Source organism: Fulmarus glacialis, unplaced genomic scaffold (genome assembly GCF_000690835.1).
Source record: "Fulmarus glacialis isolate BGI_N327 unplaced genomic scaffold, ASM69083v1 scaffold13772, whole genome shotgun sequence".
Classification (NCBI taxonomy): Eukaryota; Metazoa; Chordata; class Aves; order Procellariiformes; family Procellariidae; genus Fulmarus; species Fulmarus glacialis.
This window is the reverse complement of record NW_009195991.1, coordinates 7,375-25,556: the sequence shown is the minus strand read 5'-3', so window position 1 is coordinate 25,556 and position 18,182 is coordinate 7,375. Positions and strand designations below refer to the sequence as shown.

Here is an 18,182-nt window from a genome sequence, read left to right as displayed (position 1 = left end):
AGATTTTCTTTGGCTGCTCTAGATGGATTTCTCAATCCGCTCTGTGTCTTCTGATGGAAAGTGCTGGATTGAGACTGACTGATGGAAAATGCTGGATTGAGACTCATTCCTTCACAGACAAGAAACAGCAAAGTCTACCTTCCTTTCATGCTGCCACTTCTGCACTGCAGCCTTCCTTTAGACAAGTCTGGGTGGGGGGTAATAAGAACATCAGCCTCTAAGGGCTAGTACATTTGCCCAATCCCACTCCGAAATAGGATGTGATAGCTCCTCTTTGGAGTTGGAAGACGATTCAATAATTCTACCCCAAGTGTGAGTGGTGAAACTGTCTTTTGGGAGTTTAAAGAGCCTTTTCTTAAACTCTAGTGAAGTCCAGATGTCTCATAGCTTTTGTGATCTTGTGAGCAGTTTTAGAAGGAAAATCTGTGAGGGATAGGGCTATGAATCATCCGTCTATCCTGTGTCCATGAAGACGAAATAAAAACCCCAATCCAAAAAGAATCCATTTAATTCTGGAATTTTCTGACCTATTTTGGTGCAAGCCTGTCTAAAAAAAAAATTAAACTACTCTCCTGATGAGTTTCTCATATTGTTTACTTTTGTAACGTTCTCTGTGGACTAGCAGCCAGAAATGACGTCCACCCCTCGTCCAGCATCAGAGAATAAGAACTTCAGAGGAAGGAATGCAACTTCATAAATAGCAAACCACAGACACTAATGGGGAGCAGAGGCAAACCTGCAGGTTAAAAATTCGTTGCAAGAGAAGCCCATACATCCACACTGCCTGGAGATTCAAAGATGATTTCAGCTCTAGCCTTTGTTTTTCTCCTCTGCCTCTCTTGTCCTTTTTCATCATGTCAGCAGAGAAGAGCAGGTAAGTAATTTTAATTATCTCTATATTTTCTGGACACATATGCTTTCTAGACTCCTATGAAAATTATGTTTTGCAGAAAGGAATGAGGAAGAAGGTAACATTTCAACTGCATCTACTGAAACCTAAAAACAATGTTTAGGGATTTTGTAGTTTCATATGAAACTTGAAGCTTAACTGTGTAAATGTTGAGTCTTAGATTTTTCCCCAGTTCCCCTCCTAAGTAGTGAAGTTTTTTTATGAAAAACATCTATTCTAGGGCAACTGGAAATTTTGTTGTGTTTTGTAATGACCTGCAAGAGACACTTTACATTAATCTGCATTTTACATGTGATTTAAATTGAAAAACCAGATCATACAGAATGTCCTATAGCAGAATCCTTGGATATTCTCTCTGCTTGTGCACACAGAGCTCAGGGAAGCCCTGACTTCTAGGAACGTAGCCATGCTAAGTTCGTTACAAAAGTTCCACTTCTCTGAACAGCCTGTTAGGGGAATGCTCAAGTCGAAGAGGATCTGTGAGATCCGGCAGGCTCAGACTGTGTACCAGAGATTCAGGTGTGTGCTTGTGGAGACAGAATGAGTCCATGGAGAAGGATGCATAGTAATGGAAATGTCTGCAAGTGCATAGATTTCCTTTGGAAATTGCTCCTGAGTGGTTGAATCATTATTGTGAGTTTGAATATTAAAAAAACCCCAAACTTTTATTTTAAATTACATCTTGCTACTAGGGATGGAAAATTCTTCCCAGGAATAATGGAAGCTGCCTGAAGCCTTCATGCAGAGCTTATTCAAAACCTCTGTTTGAAGTCAGAAATTATGTGCAAGCTCCTTGTTTCAACAAAATAGGAAATGTCAATTTAATTCAGTCTTTCTGTCTTAGAATGACACATTTGTGGTACTTTCAATTTAGTTCCCAAACCAAAATATATTGGAGAGGTTACAAATATTCATGAAGTCCTCTTGGTTCTGTGCGGGGAAGACCCATGAGGCTTTCAGGCTCATTTGTCACATGAGAATGCCGAAGTTGTTGTACTAAGTCAGTAGCACGGGCTCATATCCTGCCTTTGGCAAATTCTTCGTGCTCAAGGGGGCAGATCCCTAATTCCAGTTAATTTTCCCCTGAACACGCAGTGCTGTTTGTAGAAGATACTGCTATTTCTCTCTTCATAAAGGTTTGCTTACACTGTAGGCAAGGTATGACTTCTGTTAGAGGATTGATTAATCTAGAAAAAAATAGAGAAATGACGTTGTACTTTCTCATGGCAGACAGGAGAATACCAGAGTTGATCTTTGTGTCCAATTGCTTTTAAATGGCTCAAGTTTTCTTAAAACTTACATAATTCTAGAAACAATGAGCTACTTCCATTCATTCTTCTTGAGCAAAGCTGGAGTATAGACTAGATTTTTAGCATATCTCAAAGGACTAGGCAAGTCTAGAATCTAGCAGATGGGAGGGCAAAGTCATGTTAATCTGCCCTAGATGACCTGTAAAATGATTTATATCCTCTGTTCAGCATAGGTTAAACAGGATTTTGCAATGTTCCATGGATGAGCAGATGTATCCTTTGTGTCCCAAAGCCACTACACGGCAATTTGAAACTGCCGCTACCCAAAAAGAACCAGTCTCCAGCAAGAAAAAAGTCTGTACCTTGAGAACAGGCGAGGCAATGGCTGATGTGCCGATTTTCCACGTTCAGTGCTTGGCAGCACGTTTGGGATAGACTCAGCAAAGAGCCTTACTTTAGTGGTGCCCTTCATAGCAGCTTCCACAGCACTGAATTACTAATTTGCTTCTTTTGGCAGCAAAGCTTTCCTATGTGTGAACTGCGGAGACCATGCCAGATTAACAGCTACCACAATTGCCAGACTGCTAGGCCAATTTGTTTGCTGAGGGGTAGCTGTTACCTACCTGACAGGCATGGCTGATAATCACTGTCTGCCCTGCCCAGAGCAAATTCTACCCTATGTGCAAATCTCTGTTATTTCCAGCAAGCTTCTAGATAGGAACTGGCAGAGACTGGTGTGGAGGAGTCTGTATCTTTAACATTAAGCTGAAGTTAATAATATCAGTTGGTTTGTACTGATAATGGCTCTTCTGTGTTTTTCGCAACCACTTTGGTTTTTTTAGGAGGTGAAGTTGGACCAGAAATGCTGGAAGAGATGAGAGAAACTAACCGTGTGCTAATGGAAGTTCGAGACTTGTTGAAACAGCAGGTAGGTGAGAAAGGGACCTAATTCCTTATATGCTGCACAAGAGAAATCTCGGAATCCTCTTCCTTATGTGCCGAGTTCTGGATTTGGGGGGGGCTGCTTCTTGCGTTAAGTGAAATGAGCAATAGAATTATTGTGCTGCAAACCAGAATCAAGAGGTGGTCTCACAATCAGATCTGTAATTCTGAGATAAAGTGGATTCGTTTGAATTCCAAATTCTGCTGCTTAGAACCATGTCTGCTGAAAAACAGCATACATGGAGAACAAGCTCTTAAAAAAAGACATGCACACACAGTGGGTATATATTTAACTGGAAAAACAAGTCACTTTTTCCTTGGTTTTGTGGGCTCATGAAATCAGTAGAGAGTCCAAACTTGGAAGAGACCTTTCAGCCATCTATTAGGGTCCTGGAAAGGGAAGTCATATGGAGTCTAAACAAGCTCTGTATTCACTCTTGCCTCTTGGTGTTTTAATCCTAAGACTTTCTGGCTCCAGTTGTTTCTTAGGGAATTTGGAACTTCTTGGGTGCTTAGATCTTTTCCCATTTTAATGAGGAGATGGTGGTTTGTCTGGTCAACTCTCTTTTAAGTACAAAAAAAGGTTCCATTCTCCCTTTATTCACTCTGGGAGCTGAGGGCAGCAGCCTCTGCCTGCCAGATAATTGGAATGGCAGACAGGTCTCTGTGCCAGTGCAAACTGGGCGGCCTCTAATCTGCAAAAACATCTGTTGCATTGAGTTACTCTCACATTTCAGGCTGCTGCATAAATACCCAGTGTTTACTAGGAATCAGGTCAGACATGGTTCCTGGCAGCCTCAAGCAATGATTTCCAGTGTTCCCTTCCAGCTTAGCACTGCTTCTCCATACAGGTTTTCTATTTGTTCTTTCTCTCGCTCTTGCTACCTACTTTTTTTTTTACCCATGGCCTTTTTCTCAACAGCACTTTCAAGAAAACTCTTCCTCAGAAGACAAACTTGCATATACAAGTTGACAGTTCATAATTCTTAATCTGTGCAAAGATTTTCTAAAACTTACTTTTCCTTGATTCAGCATCTTGGGATGTTGGCAATAAGGATGGCAAAAGGCATAACAATAAAAGGCCAGATCTACTCTCCTGAGCCAAAGGCTGAAGGATTCTTGGCACAAAGGAACCACTGATACTCATTAGCAGTGCTCCGAATTCTCTGCTCTGCTCTCTGTCACCCACTTCTAAAGGAGATGTTCTGGGGATTTGCGTTAGATCTGCCTCTGCATTAACTATTCAAAATACATGACCCCGGGCCGTGTTGGAGGGAAGAGAGAATCTAATGTAAAATGAAAGCTTGCTCTTATACCTGGGAGCTGGCAGAGAGACATGAGTAGAAGCTTTTGTCAAAGTTCAAAATGAAATGACTTAATGGTGGAAACATGAAGTCCACAGGGTATGGACGGGTGGTCCTGAGCATTGGTTGTAGATAGCCAGTAAGGCTTTTGCAGGAAAGAAGTCTGCTAGGATTGCTATCTAAGATGCTAGAGAGTCACATATATGTTAGCTTGAGACTGACATGCTTACTTGTGCCTGTCCCATATTCCTTTCTTCACCAAAGGAAAGGCATCTTTGCACTGCTGATGCTACAGATTATCTCTTTACTGAAGCAAGCTTGAAGGAATAGGAGCCTAGAGGAGATCAGAGGAAGTCCGGGGGGAGGAGCTTTTGTGAATAGATTCTAAATACCCTCATGGCAAGGGCATTAGGGCCAAAGAATGGCATAAGCAATGTTAGAGATTATTCATATATCTGCAAAAATGGCTCACAGGGGAACCTCCTCCTGACTTCACCTATGCAGTACCTGCACTGCAGGTAAAGGAGACCTCTCTAGGACTGCTAGTTCAGCATCTTCTAGAGCAGAAGACCCAAATAAAGTAGATACCTCTTTCTTTATGGCACTTGTTTCTTCATCTGTAGATAGAATAGTATTACCAAGTTAGCCTGTAGAAACACTACAGTAGGGAGTGTCTTACAGCAGGGAATACAAGCCACCTCAGCTTCCAGAAAGTCTGCAACATAGACTTCGGGGTAAGAGTTAATTTGTTTGTAAGTAGCTGTACAGTCTGAGAGAGACATGCTGTTTTCCGGCAGTGGGGCTATTAGTTTTCGTGGGAGCAAAACTCAGCCTTTGGCTAAGTGACGGTTCTTGTTTTCTTCTAGATTAAGGAGATAACGTTCCTGAAGAATACAGTCATGGAGTGTGATGCCTGTGGTGAGTTACTGAGCTGCATCCTATGTTCAACTGCCTCCTCCGAGTCCTTCATACCTTTGTGTCCAAACAAGTAGTAAAATGCCACTTGTGAACATCTCCCCAAAGGAAAGAGCTTGTTTCACAATTAACCCGAGTGTCACAGGGTAATAATATTAGTGATGCTTTTTTTTCCCACAACATTCTGCACGCATGGACCAGTGTTCCATGCTGTTCTTGTGGTTCAATGGCAGCTGAAGGTATTATCCCTTTCCTGAGCATGTGGTGCAGAAGTAACCTTAAAAAGCTCATCTTTCCTTCCAGCAAAACCCAGCATTCGCTTACTTCCACTATTTCTGAAATAAGCTTTGTTAGTGGTTCTGTGACATACCACGCTGTACTTCTCAGGGTAGCGTCATTCTAGTGCGGAAAGCTGCCCAGCCGCGTCTCCTAATAACACAGCCCATGGCCGATGTTAGAATTGCCTGGGAATGCACACTGGGTATCCTGTGGGATATAGTTGGCTACTCCTGAGCTGCAAGTGGAAGAGAACATCACCCCCAAGAGGCATTGCTCTGCTATTCCTTCCATCCTCGTGCTGCCACCATCCAAGCAAAGAGATTGTTTACAGAAGATTCAGGAAACAGGGTCATAAATTTTCCCATATAAACTTTGCCCTCTGCTCCCCAATCTAGACTGGAACTTACTTCCAATATATCTGGCTTTCAGAAGGCATGGTTCTTGGAGATGCTCTATTATTTGCCAGTACGCTCAAAGGGTGGAGCAATAACCATTTCTGCATTTGGAGAGATTGTACTTCTGCTGGAAAAGAGATTAGCCAAAGCTTTTGGGACCTGCAATACAGAAATGCATTCATCCACAGCAATTGTTTTAATAATTTGCTCATAAAACTGTCCTGAACTTTCTCTCTGTTACTTGATTTCTGCCTTCCCCGCTTGCTATTCTGCTTTATATGAGTTCTTCTCCTGTACTCCTTACTGTAGAATTTGAGCCTCTTTTAGTCATGCATTGAACAACGTGACTCACAGCAGTCGTGTGCTTCTCTCATTATTTCTCATAAAGAGAAGCGTGAAGAGAAGAGGCCTTGTTTTTAGTGAAGACTTTGCTGCTGCTGGTGGTAGAGTGTTGTTTTTGTTTTGTTTTATTTCTGTTTTTTTATGTTGGGCTTTTAAGCAGGAGAAAGCAAGAGCAAAAAGTGTCTTTGCCACTTAGAGTAGTGGGTGTGGGAGACTTGTGACAAATCTAGTTTCTGGGAAATTTTATTCACAGTCTTGAATTGGCCTTCAGTGGAGTTCTGCATCCCATACAGATTAATTTTGCAAGTTCTTTTGTGCTGTGGGTCAGATCATGAGGATAAGGACAAAAACCTGGCATTTGGCCGAAAACTTCAAGGGAAGCTGGTGTGCAGTGGTGTGGGGACAAGCTTGATGTGCTTCTGAATAGGACTGCAGTAGCATTTTATATGGCTCAGAATTTCCTACGCATCACAGTACTTCATGCTTAGATAGACCATACTGCTGTATTCCAACCTAGAAGGAATGAATGTCCGAATAACAGATTGATTTCTCATCTGCCAGGGTGAAGTGAGGTTTCTTAGCCCTGTGGAGATAACAGGTAGCATGTTATCTGTAACATTATGGCATGAGAGCCTTGTGTGAGCCTGATGTGACTGTATTCCTGCTACAAACCAAGTTGACCTGTTTAACATGCCTGCCTTCTAAAGCGGAGATTTTGGCTGGCAGCCCTCCACAATGCTTCCCAGATTTAAGCCTGTGCTGTGTGGGTTCTGCATTAGCCAGGTGTCTGAGTCCATACTGCCAGTGAGGTGTAGTTGTAGAGGAATCAGGGAGAGAACTGATCTCGTGGAACTCCAAAAGAAAAAAAAACGGGCATTACACCAACAAGGAGTGGCAGCACGACAGGAGTTTTGGACTGGGAGCTAAGACTTCTGGGGTTTCTTATTTATTTTTTGTCTGCTCTGACTCAGGAGTCTGTCAAGCTGCTGCTTCTGGCTTCATTTTTCTCCATTTACAAAACAGAGTTACAACTGCTCAACCCTCAGAAAGGATGCAAGGAAACGTCTGTGTATGAAGCACACTGATACCTTCTGAGACGATGGGACCACCTGATGACAGTCTCTGGCAGTGACAGCTCGTGTTCTTAACGTTCCTCTTGTCCTCTAGGCATGCACACCGAGGCGACAGGCCCCGTCATCACCGTGACACAGTTTAACAGATGCCTCCCAAACTCCTGCTTCCCTGGAGTGGCCTGCACTGAGACGGGCACTGGCTTCCGCTGCGGACCCTGTCCCCCAGGTTATTCAGGAAATGGGTCACAGTGCACAGATATCAATGAGGTAAAAAACAAGTAGGACAGGCTGGAAGTTACAAAACTGGCTCGCTTTTCTTGGAGTGTTGAGTGTTTGTCTTGTGGCTGTAAAGAAAAATCTTGCAGTTCCCCTAGGAGCTGAAGTTTAACAGAAACATCATTTCACTGGAAGGAAGTCTGTATCTCACCCTCCCTTAAGCTCTGTTCCATGTTGGTTTTATATCCAGTCTAGCTAGGCTTTTCTTTCTAAAAGATACATAGGCTCAAACAAAATAAATCTTTTGGTTTGTACCACACAGGAAGGTGAGTTTGGGAGACCAGAACAATCCCTTTCGGACTTACAATCTTTTGAGCAAATGGCTGATGAGTTGTTAGAGATAAGATTTATTATGTGTGGAATAGAATCAAATGCTTCCCAAATAGTCCTTTATACAATAAATCTTACCACACTACTTGTATTGCTTTACTTCTGCCTTTAAATCAAACCTTGCTAGGCAGATACTGTTTAATTTTTTTTTTTTTTTTTAGAAAGTGTGGCATTCCATCAAGTTTATTCTCTGTGTGTATGCAAAGCTTTACTCAATCATTAATTTTGTGTGTCCATAAGACACTTTAGTTCTGTGGTTCCCAAATCATAGTCCTGTGCTCGCTGATTAGTCCACCAAACAACTGTCTTGCAAAGCCATATCACCTCTATAGTTTTCAGTTTAAAAACCTGCTGAAGTTAAAAGGGTCCATGAGAGATTTTGAGATTGATGATAATCTGTTAGTCACCAAAACATGAGAACCACTGTATTAATGTAATGCATCTGCCAGTACAGAGCATAAGAATTCAGTGAAAATAATAAATTGTTGGAGGAAATAAAGCAAGCATTAATAGCAACTTTGGAAAGAAAATTGCTTCCCAGAGTAGTAAACAAACAACTGCTCTTGTCTTTCAAAACCAGGGTAAGAAATTATCCAGTTCTCTGGATTCAGAGACTGCCAGGAAGGAAAGTGTGAAGTGAAGCCAGCTCTTTGCCTGGGCAATTGATGTCACCTAAGAAGAATTAGTCCTGAAAGTTTATTTGTTTTACTTGTCTGCACATATTGGAACTTGGGAGAACAAATGAGATGGGGAAGCTGCATTTTCCACTTGCAAGGAAAGCCAGGAACTTCTATGCATTTTTGTTTTATTCTTTAAAAATAAAAGCACAATAGCTGGATCTCACCCAGCAAGGCCTGCTTTGAGAGCTGCCTTCACAGCTGGCCTTAAGCAAGCCTGCCTTACAGTTCTGCACAACCTCTTTCTTGTTTACAGTGCAACGCAAACCCCTGCTTCCCGAAGGTCCAGTGCATTAACACCGCCCCTGGCTTCCGCTGTGATCCCTGCCCTCCCGGCTTCACTGGGCAAATGGTCGAAGGAGTTGGACTAGCTTATGCCAGGGCCAACAAACAGGTAAGGCCCAGAAACTTTTCAGCCTGCCTTACAGTTCTGCACAACCTCTTTCTTGTTTACAGTGCAACGCAAACCCCTGCTTCCCGAAGGTCCAGTGCATTAACACCGCCCCTGGCTTCCGCTGTGATCCCTGCCCTCCCGGCTTCACTGGGCAAATGGTCGAAGGAGTTGGACTAGCTTATGCCAGGGCCAACAAACAGGTAAGGCCCAGAAACTTTTCTGTCTCCTTCAGAAGCCATTAACTCTTTCCCCTCTGTAATTGTAATTCAGAGGTCTTGGAGCCCTCAAAGGAACGGGAGGGAAATATGAGATGACTGCATTGTATTTCTGGGAAGACTGATGCAGTGAGAGGAGAGACTTGCCAAGGATGTCCTAGCACATCAGCAAAGCAACTTCCACTCCAAGACCTTACCTCTGCTGAATTTATGCCGGACAGAATGTTATGCCTCTGACACCTTTGTGGCTGTGAAGCCAGCCTGGGGAATCCTTCATACTAGGACACAGACGAGTTGATGCAGCTACTGCCCCACCGTGCTCCCCTGACAGCTATAGACAGATTAAATTAAAAAAAACCAAACACCCGCTTAGTCTTAGTATGGTTTATCAGAATATAGGAATGGCATGTGGCTTGTGTTATTTAGAGAGCTGCTAGCTGGTCATAGGACGCAGTCTTTGACCTTCTTGCTCCATTGACTGTCTTCTATCCTTTTACAGTAAGGAGATACTCTGACAGCTTAGCTCAGAGCTAAGCTAGTTTGCCAGGCTAAAATCTCCGGTCACTCTGTAGCGGGTGAACAGCTTGCCTGGGGTCAGGAGTATTGCTAGGATCTGGCTCAAGCTTGTCTTAAAGAAAAATTTGAGCTGTGGGTCCTAGTAAGGTGTGTCAGGGGCTTTGCTTCTGCATCTAGTGATGCCCTAATTCTGTAATCTCATGTGCTATCTGCTTAAAAGTGAAGTTAATGTCTATTTTGTTCTTCCTGGGCAGGTTTGTACTGACATCAATGAATGTGAGACAGGTGCCGCCAGAAATTGTGTCCCAAACTCTATCTGCATCAATACACGGGTAAGTATTACTGGAAAGCCTCGTGTGGATCTCTCTTCCCCAGGCTCTGGGGCCTCTGTTAGCTGTGGCAATCCAGCTGCTGAGGAAGGTTACAGCAAAGGTTTGCCAGGACTCATGTTATAGTTAATTCCCTGTTGCTTTTTCTTGCAGGGATCCTACAAGTGCGGGGCTTGTAAACCTGGCTTTGTTGGGGATCAAGTCACTGGCTGCAAGAGCCAGACAGTGAGACGCTGCCCTAATGGTGAAATTAGTCCATGCCACGAGAAAGCACAGTGTATTGTGGAGCGCGACGGGTCCCTCTCCTGCGTGGTAAGGTCCAAACCTCCCTGTGATTGGGGTCACTCTGGTTTCCCTTGCACTGTGCTTGCTCTCCTGGGTCTGCCACTGCCCTCTCCTGGAGAGCATGCCTTCCCAAGACAGACCTGCTCTCCATTAACACCTGAGCTACGGCAATCTCTCTTTCAGTGCTCTCTGGAGAAGTGGACTGCTCCTGGCACCTCAGATCCACTGTTGGTTGTTTGGGTTTTTTTGCCTGAAGCGCTACAAATTTGTCAGTCATGGAACATTACATTCAGTTGAGCAGGGAGAAGCACCATTCAGCAACCTGCTAGAGCCAAGAAGTTTTGCTGCTGCATCTGTCTTTATGATCTCAGGAACAAGCAGAGCGCTTGTATCTGAGCTATTTAAAATGCAATTTACAGCATAACTGTTTCTTCCAGACAATATTTTTCTGTAGAGCGTTGTGTACCTGGATTTGCCATGTTTTGTGCTGGTTCTCATGTAAAGCCTTCAATTTTGGAGGCATATGGCCATCAGGGGACTCACCGGCAGCCTCGTTTTGTTTTATCTGCTGTCTTCCAGTGCCTCGTGGGGTGGGCAGGGAACGGCTATGTCTGTGGGAAGGATACAGACATTGATGGAGTCCCTGATGAGAAGCAACGCTGCTCTGACAAAAAATGCCGCAAGGTAAGATGCAGTTGTCTCATGTCTCATACTGGAAACAGTATATCAGAGGAATGCCTAACCAGAACTGGGCAATTCTGATTTGAGGGCAGGCCTTGGGTGCTGGTGAGACCCTGCTCAACCTTCAGAACTCAGGCTAAATGACACGCACAGCTTGCTAGCAGGCCCTTTGTTGCTTTCCTTTCAGGATAACTGCATGACTGTCCCCAACTCTGGCCAGGAGGATGCAGACAGGGATGGAATTGGAGATGCTTGTGACGATGATGCGGACGGAGACGGGATATTAAATGCTGAGGTTTGAATTCTAATGCTTAAGCCCTGACATACCTAAATGTACCCAGAGGTCCTGCAAAGCAACTGCCTACACCTTTAATGTGAATTTAGAGAACCTGCAGCTCACAGCATGCACTGTTTCCTTTTAATCTGGATGGTCTGAAGACTCTAAAAACAAGCAGACAGGAGGGAAGATCATGGCACTGAAAGGACTTTACAGGTCATGGTTCCCTGAGAGTTAGTCTCTCTCTCACTTGGTCAAGCACTGGTTGGAGATATTTTCAGGTGCTACTGGTATTCCCTGAACAGGCAGTGACTAGGCTGAAGAGAGGAAACCAAGACTGGCTGCAGATAGGTTGCTGGGCTTCTCAGAGCAGCTGGTCATATACCTCAGAACTTTTGTCTTTCTTACTCCTCAGTAGCGTGCTCAGTGCCAAACATTTCCCCTCAGCCAGTCCCTCTCTCCCACAGGACAACTGCGTGTACACACGCAACGCAGACCAGCGCAATGCAGACAAGGATAACTTTGGTGATGCCTGTGACAACTGTCGCCAAGTGAAGAACAATGATCAACGGGACATTGATGGCGATGGGAGGGGCGACGAGTGTGACGATGACATGGATGGAGATGGTAAGAGCAGCTGGAGAGCATCCTCAGAGAGGTGCATATATGTACTGAGCTAAGAACCAGAAAGCTATTCAGCACGCAGCTAGAGATCCTCATGGCAGGTACCAGCCTTCAAGGCTTGAGCTCTGCAGGAGTGGAACTAATTTCTGATGGGCTGAAGCACAGCTCAGTTCTTAAGATGCCAAGATGAGCAGTCAAGCCAGCATCCTTCACAGTTCAGCTCTTGCAGGGTTTAAAGATCTATCTTCAAGATGGTGCTAACAATTTTATTAGCACTCTTATTGTGCACAGTCACGTCAAACCTGTGTCAGACTTAAGAAAGAAAGATGTACCATGCAAATGGACCTCAGTCCAGACAAGGACACTACTTTGTGCTGCAGTTTAAACTGACGAAAAAGGATGGGAATATCCAAGTTCTTAGCAGCTACTGGCTCAAAGCAGTATGTGTCAGGGCTGTTTTTTGGGGGGAAAAAAAACGTGGCTAGCTTTAGAAACAGTCTGTAAGCTAATGATGCTGTATTTGCACAAAGCCTGCTTTCAAAAGCCAGAAATCACAACTGCTGCTGGCCTGAGACATACATATTTATTTACAGAGTATTTCCAGTGCATCTAATGCTGTTTGGGTCTGGCTACATCCTGCAAAGTAGCTCCCTGCTGGCATGATTTGCTGGTGTAATAGGTAAATGCATAAGCAGGAAGTGAAGTCATACAGGTTGCCAATTAGATCGTACCGGTCCTGTCTCAGGCCTTGAAAAGGCACTGTCTAAATCTTCCATGTCAAATAGCCAAGATTAACCTTGGCTTATTTTATAATTATATAGATGTCTACTTTAGAGGAAAAAGACTCTGTCATAGTTTAGGGAACCGCAGACAGCTTCATCTTCATCCTCTTGGCCACTCACTCCTGCACGACATGATGCTAGTTTGGAGCCATGTTCTTCAGTTCTTTAGCTTTCTCTAAGGAATGCAGTTAAGGACATTTCCTCTCAGGTTCATGTGCAATAGCAGGCTCAGCCATCCATCGTGATGCAGTCTGGAGTATGTTTTAAGATCAGTTGCTGCAGATCTCTTCCATCCTCCATGGCTGCTAGGATGTAACTTAAAAGCGTTTAAAATGTACACAAAAATTGAAACTGTTGCTTTATTGCATGAATTCAACTGTCCTAGATTTTTGCCATCCAAAAAAGATCTTGCTGCATAGATCTTAATAGCCCTTTCGCCCTGATGGGTCCACTTTGCATGTTTTACAGGAATCAAAAACCCAATGGACAACTGTAAAAGAGTTCCTAACCCTGATCAAAAAGATGGCGATGGTGATGGAGTAGGAGATGTGTGTGACAGCTGCCCAACACTCAGTAACCCAGACCAGGTAAGTAAGCACTCCCAATTTTGCAGTCTTATGGGGTCATTTCTCTCACTCAAGACAGTGCTCATGTTATCTGCCTAAGCTGTAACTTGGTAACTCACCAAGATTGCCCCTCGCAAATTTTAGCTGCCATCCTGCAGTACAGAAGTACAGCCCCTTGAGATCAAACGTCCTGGGGTATAGAAGAGTAGGTCAGAGAGGAAGTGTTGCACTCTGGACTTCTGTCTTCCTACCCTGCTCGTCTGTGTTTAGAAATAGCGCTGCTTGAATTCATCAGGGCAACTTGTAAATCCTGAAGAAGGAACTCTCCCACTGTTGTCAGCTCTGTTTTCAGTCAGAATCATCATGGCACTGAGGCTAACAAACACTTCTCTTTGTTCTCTTTATTGCCTAATCCTCCTCTTGATCTATGGAAAGTTTAAATTACTATTGCTTTCTTTTACTAGAAAGATACTGATCATGATCTAGTGGGAGATGTCTGTGACACCAACCAGGACAGGTGAGAGCTTGCTGCAAAAATTATACTTAGGTTGCATGAAATCTTGGGGATAGAGGGGGAAAAAGGCACGCGTTGGCTTGGCCTTATCCGATAAAAAGACAGAGGTTAAGGGAGGTGGAATTTTATTCAGACCTCAAAAAAAACTTGTTAGTGGAAGTATGGCTCAAAGGCTAGCAGATGTAAGCTTGCTGACAGCAGGCTTGCTTGTCATTAGCTACCACTCACAGATTTGTCCATACACTACAGCTGGAATATTTCTGATCTATTGTTGGTGTAACTAATAGCTTAAGACTTTATAAGGCTAAAATCACCAACTTCTGCTGTTCTTGTCGAGGATCCCAGCTCCCAGAAAGGTGTTACATGCTTATTTTAAAAGCACATCAGTGGATAATCTTTACCTGTAATTTTCTCCACCAGTGATGGGGATGGTCACCAAGATACACGGGATAACTGCCCATCAGTGCCCAACAGCTCCCAGGTGGACACAGACAATGATGGGCTGGGAGATGAATGTGATGATGATGATGACGATGATGGGATTCCAGATGAGAAACCTCCAGGCCCCGACAACTGTCGGCTTGTCCCTAACCCTGGCCAAGAAGACTCAGACGGTAAGGGAAATGGATGCACGTTAGCCTTGCACGAGGGTCTTCCGTTCCTGGTGGCCAATGCGTATCAGTTTGACCTCTAGAGATAGACAAGTACTGACTTGAGACAGTCCTACATCATTTTCAGATCTCAACCCTGACATCGGGATCATATTTGGGAAAAGTGCTCTTCCAGAAGTGTCTACAATTGAGGCATTTCTTCTGTTCGCAGCATCTCTGCAAGCAAGAGAAGCCTCAGGGTTTCTTTGCAGCTGACTTAAAGGAAGAGTGTACCAGTGCTCTGAACACCTCTTAACCTTGCATAGACATGGCTACCTTTAACTGTGCTAGCTGAGTAAACCTCAGGTGCAAGGGGCAGGAGAAGTTAACGAAAGCTTGTTACTCCTTTTCTTCTATTGTGCTCTCAGGTGATGGCGTGGGAAACCTTTGTGAAGATGACTTTGACAGAGACATGGTGATTGACAGAATTGACGTGTGCCCAGAGAACGCAGAAGTGACACTAACAGACTTCAGGGCTTTCCAGACGGTTGTATTGGACCCCGAGGGTGATGCACAGATTGACCCCAACTGGATTGTCCTCAACCAGGTAGGAGACTACTCCAGAACGGGCTAGTGAGTCAGGTGGGAAAAAGCCTGTACCAAACTGCATGCAGTTTCAATTAAAAGACTCTGCAGGCTTAATGGTACTGTTCAACAATGTCCTAATGCTAGAGTCTCACGCTTGGTGTATCTCTCCCCAATCACTTAGCAACAGTGAAGTTAGTATGTTTGGAACTATATTAATGAGTCAACATTCATCTTTCTCAGGGCATGGAAATTGTCCAGACCATGAACAGCGATCCTGGCCTGGCTGTAGGTGAGGCACTTATTTTTGTCCTATTGGAAAACTATCGCTCATTAGCTGTGTACTTAGTGCAGCTTTTACAAGTATTTCAGACACTACTTAATGATTCCATCCACCTCCTGGAAAATATTTTCTGTAGTAGGCAGAGTCTTCAGATTTGGCTTAGCAAAATCCACCTCCCCCATCTGCATCCGGGAAGAAATGGATCTGCATTTTGTAGAACACAGAGTATTTGTTTTCCTACCAATTACAGGTTACACGGCATTCAACGGAGTGGACTTTGAGGGCACATTCCATGTCAACACTGCCACAGATGATGATTATGCTGGCTTCATATTTGGCTACCAGGACAGCTCCAGCTTTTATGTGGTCATGTGGAAGCAGATGGAACAGACATACTGGCAGGCAAACCCCTTCCGAGCAGTAGCAGAACCTGGAATTCAACTGAAGGTAAAGCCGCCATTGAAAAAGAATTCAGTAGTGGATTTTTGCCTTTTTTGTAGCTGTGCTGCTTGGACACATACAGTGGGGCAAGCAGCTACGGTCAATCAATCCTTTATCCACACATTTTACCAGTCTCGTCTCTGTCTTAGGCAGTGAAGTCTAAGACCGGCCCAGGTGAGTATCTCCGCAACTCTCTCTGGCACACGGGAGACACCACAGACCAGGTCAAACTGCTGTGGAAAGACCCTCGCAATTCTGGCTGGAAGGACAAGACATCTTACCGCTGGTTCCTGCAACATCGGCCTCAAGTCGGATACATCAGGTAAGGGGTTTACAATTGCCTTTGCATGGCTGATTGAAAGGTTAACACCCAGAACAAGCACCTCTAGTGCAGTCCTGTGGTAAAGAGGAGGGAGAGTGTCTGACTGAGGAACAATTTCTACAAGGCTCTATTAGTCTCACGTTCGTGTCCTACATGTGCTTATTCTCTTCTAGAGCTCGCTTCTATGAAGGCCCTGAAGTAGTAGCAGACACTGGAGTTGTCCTTGATACAACTATGCGAGGAGGACGTCTGGGAGTCTTCTGCTTCTCCCAAGAGAACATTATTTGGTCAAACCTGCGTTATCGCTGCAATGGTGAGTTAGTTTTGAAAGTCAAATACAGACATTTTTGCCATTTTGCTTTCAAGATGTTAATTTGTTCTTGGCTAGCCTACACATAGAACTGTAATGGGATGTCATGCAGTAGCTTATTCCATTTTTCATTTCTGGTTCTACTTCTAATCTATATTTGCTTTAATCTCATTCTCCTCAGACACCATTCCAGAAGACTATGAAACATTCAGAGTTCAGCAAGACTAACCTCTGATTTAAACGTCTGTCCAGCAAAACTTGCTTTAAAAAACGTGCTCAGCTGCCCCACTATTGCCTCTGGTATACTGTATAAAGAACTGTAAGTAACGTACCACTGCACTCTGCACAGCACCAAGTGTCAATGCATTATCTGGCATCTTTTCTACAACAGCAACTTTCTTTCAACGCTACGAAAACCTATTGGAATGGCAGAGGTGTAGACAGCAAGTGTGAACAGAAGCCTGTGCTACTGTAAACAGTAGTTCTCTACGCTACATGGAAAAAGATGTGCTGAGAAGCTACCTGCAGTAGCTGGAATTGTTTGAGTAAGTTTAGCATGGATGATTCCCAGGAATCTTTTCCCTACTCAAAGGCTCTCAAGTGTGAATGTTGCTCTCCTTTTCAAGACCTACTGCAAAGCAAACCCAGCACTAGTCTGAAAAGGACACAGTAGAGCAGCCTATGTATAAGTTGCTCACAAAACATTAAAAAAAGCACTTTAAGGAGAGTATCTTTGTTCTGGAATGTTGGATAATAAATAATAGACTTCTCCTTGGTCACATGCATGTTGCTTTTTCCTCTTCCAATACGGATGTGTAACAGAAACCCTCAAAAGCTGAAAGCAATAGTACTGCTAGAGAGCCCTCAGCTGAATTAGTAATTATTTTGCTAGCAGTAGAAATGTACAGGGCTACTTTTACTTTCAAGAACCTCCCTCTAGTTAGACTGTCCTACCTGGTTCTTGTAAGTGGCAGTTAGTTTTCGAACGATAAGTGAAAGCTTTATGCTTCATTTGTCTTATGACACCATGCCAGGACTCCCACAAATAGACGGCTGAGGAACTGGGAAAACTGAAGCCGTTAGTATCACGGGTGCTCACTTGAGCTGGGAACAGCAGACAAAGGGTTTCTATAGTTGGTAACCTGGGAAGTCTTAAATCCTGCACTACTGTAATCCCCAGTCTTTTCCAGGTAAACAGTAACCTAGCAGCATTCCAGTCTGCCTAAAGAGACAATAAAAGCCAAATTTTGCAAGATGCTTCAGGTAAGCAGTTCATGTTAATTATACTGAAACTTGCTGATGGTTTCAGGAGACTTGCTCATGGTTTCATCAGAAAGGCAGTTCCTGTCGAATACTTAACAGTGCAGTTTTGCAAGCTAGTTAGAAGTCCCATTCTAGACTGAGGCTGTATGATAAATACCGTACACTGGATGTGCTGCTTCTGTTAAATGTTACCAAACAAGCAAGGTGTGAACACAACTTTTCCTCTCCTCTTGGAAAGCTGATGGCAAAAGCTGCACTTTACCAAGCGCGGGTCTCCACAGCTATGCGCATTTGAATTTCACATTCCCGAGGCAACAGCATAAGCAGAGATCTGCCAAAAGAACACCAGTTTTGCTAACTGGCTCGTTTAGAGACGGTTTGCTTGCTGATCACAGCACTTTGAGAACAGCTCCCTCCGCCATTCTAAGAGTGTCATGAAAATGGCCACTAAGTTTTCTTTCCCCAACAGGAAAAAATGCAGATGAGGCAGTCCAGAGTACAATATCCACTGT

General features: G+C 43.9%; 1 protein-coding gene across 1 annotated transcript; it reads left to right on the top strand.

Annotated features, from left to right (window-relative positions):
- Positions 1 to 729: 729 nt before the first annotated feature.
- COMP (cartilage oligomeric matrix protein) lies at positions 730 to 17,167 on the top strand. The gene is made up of 19 exons (XM_009572051.1): positions 730 to 874; positions 3,003 to 3,088; positions 5,273 to 5,324; positions 7,505 to 7,677; positions 8,950 to 9,087; positions 10,073 to 10,150; positions 10,301 to 10,459; positions 11,012 to 11,116; positions 11,301 to 11,408; positions 11,858 to 12,017; positions 13,265 to 13,383; positions 13,827 to 13,879; positions 14,297 to 14,490; positions 14,895 to 15,073; positions 15,295 to 15,343; positions 15,585 to 15,781; positions 15,925 to 16,097; positions 16,271 to 16,410; positions 16,589 to 17,167. The coding sequence occupies exons 1-19, from the start codon at positions 799 to 801 to the stop codon at positions 16,633 to 16,635; spliced, it is 2,286 nt and encodes a 761-aa protein (XP_009570346.1). The 5' UTR covers positions 730 to 798; the 3' UTR covers positions 16,636 to 17,167.
- Positions 17,168 to 18,182: the final 1,015 nt, after the last annotated feature.

Excerpts from the sequence above, each read along its gene's own strand:
- COMP (XM_009572051.1), top strand. The coding sequence starts at position 799 with ATGATTTCAGCTCTAGCCTTTGTTTTTCTCCTCTGCCTCTCTTGTCCT. Across the intron at positions 10,151-10,300 it reads CTATCTGCATCAATACACGG|GGATCCTACAAGTGCGGGGC; the intron begins GTAAGTATTACT and ends TTTTTCTTGCAG. Across the intron at positions 15,782-15,924 it reads AACCTGGAATTCAACTGAAG|GCAGTGAAGTCTAAGACCGG; the intron begins GTAAAGCCGCCA and ends TCTCTGTCTTAG.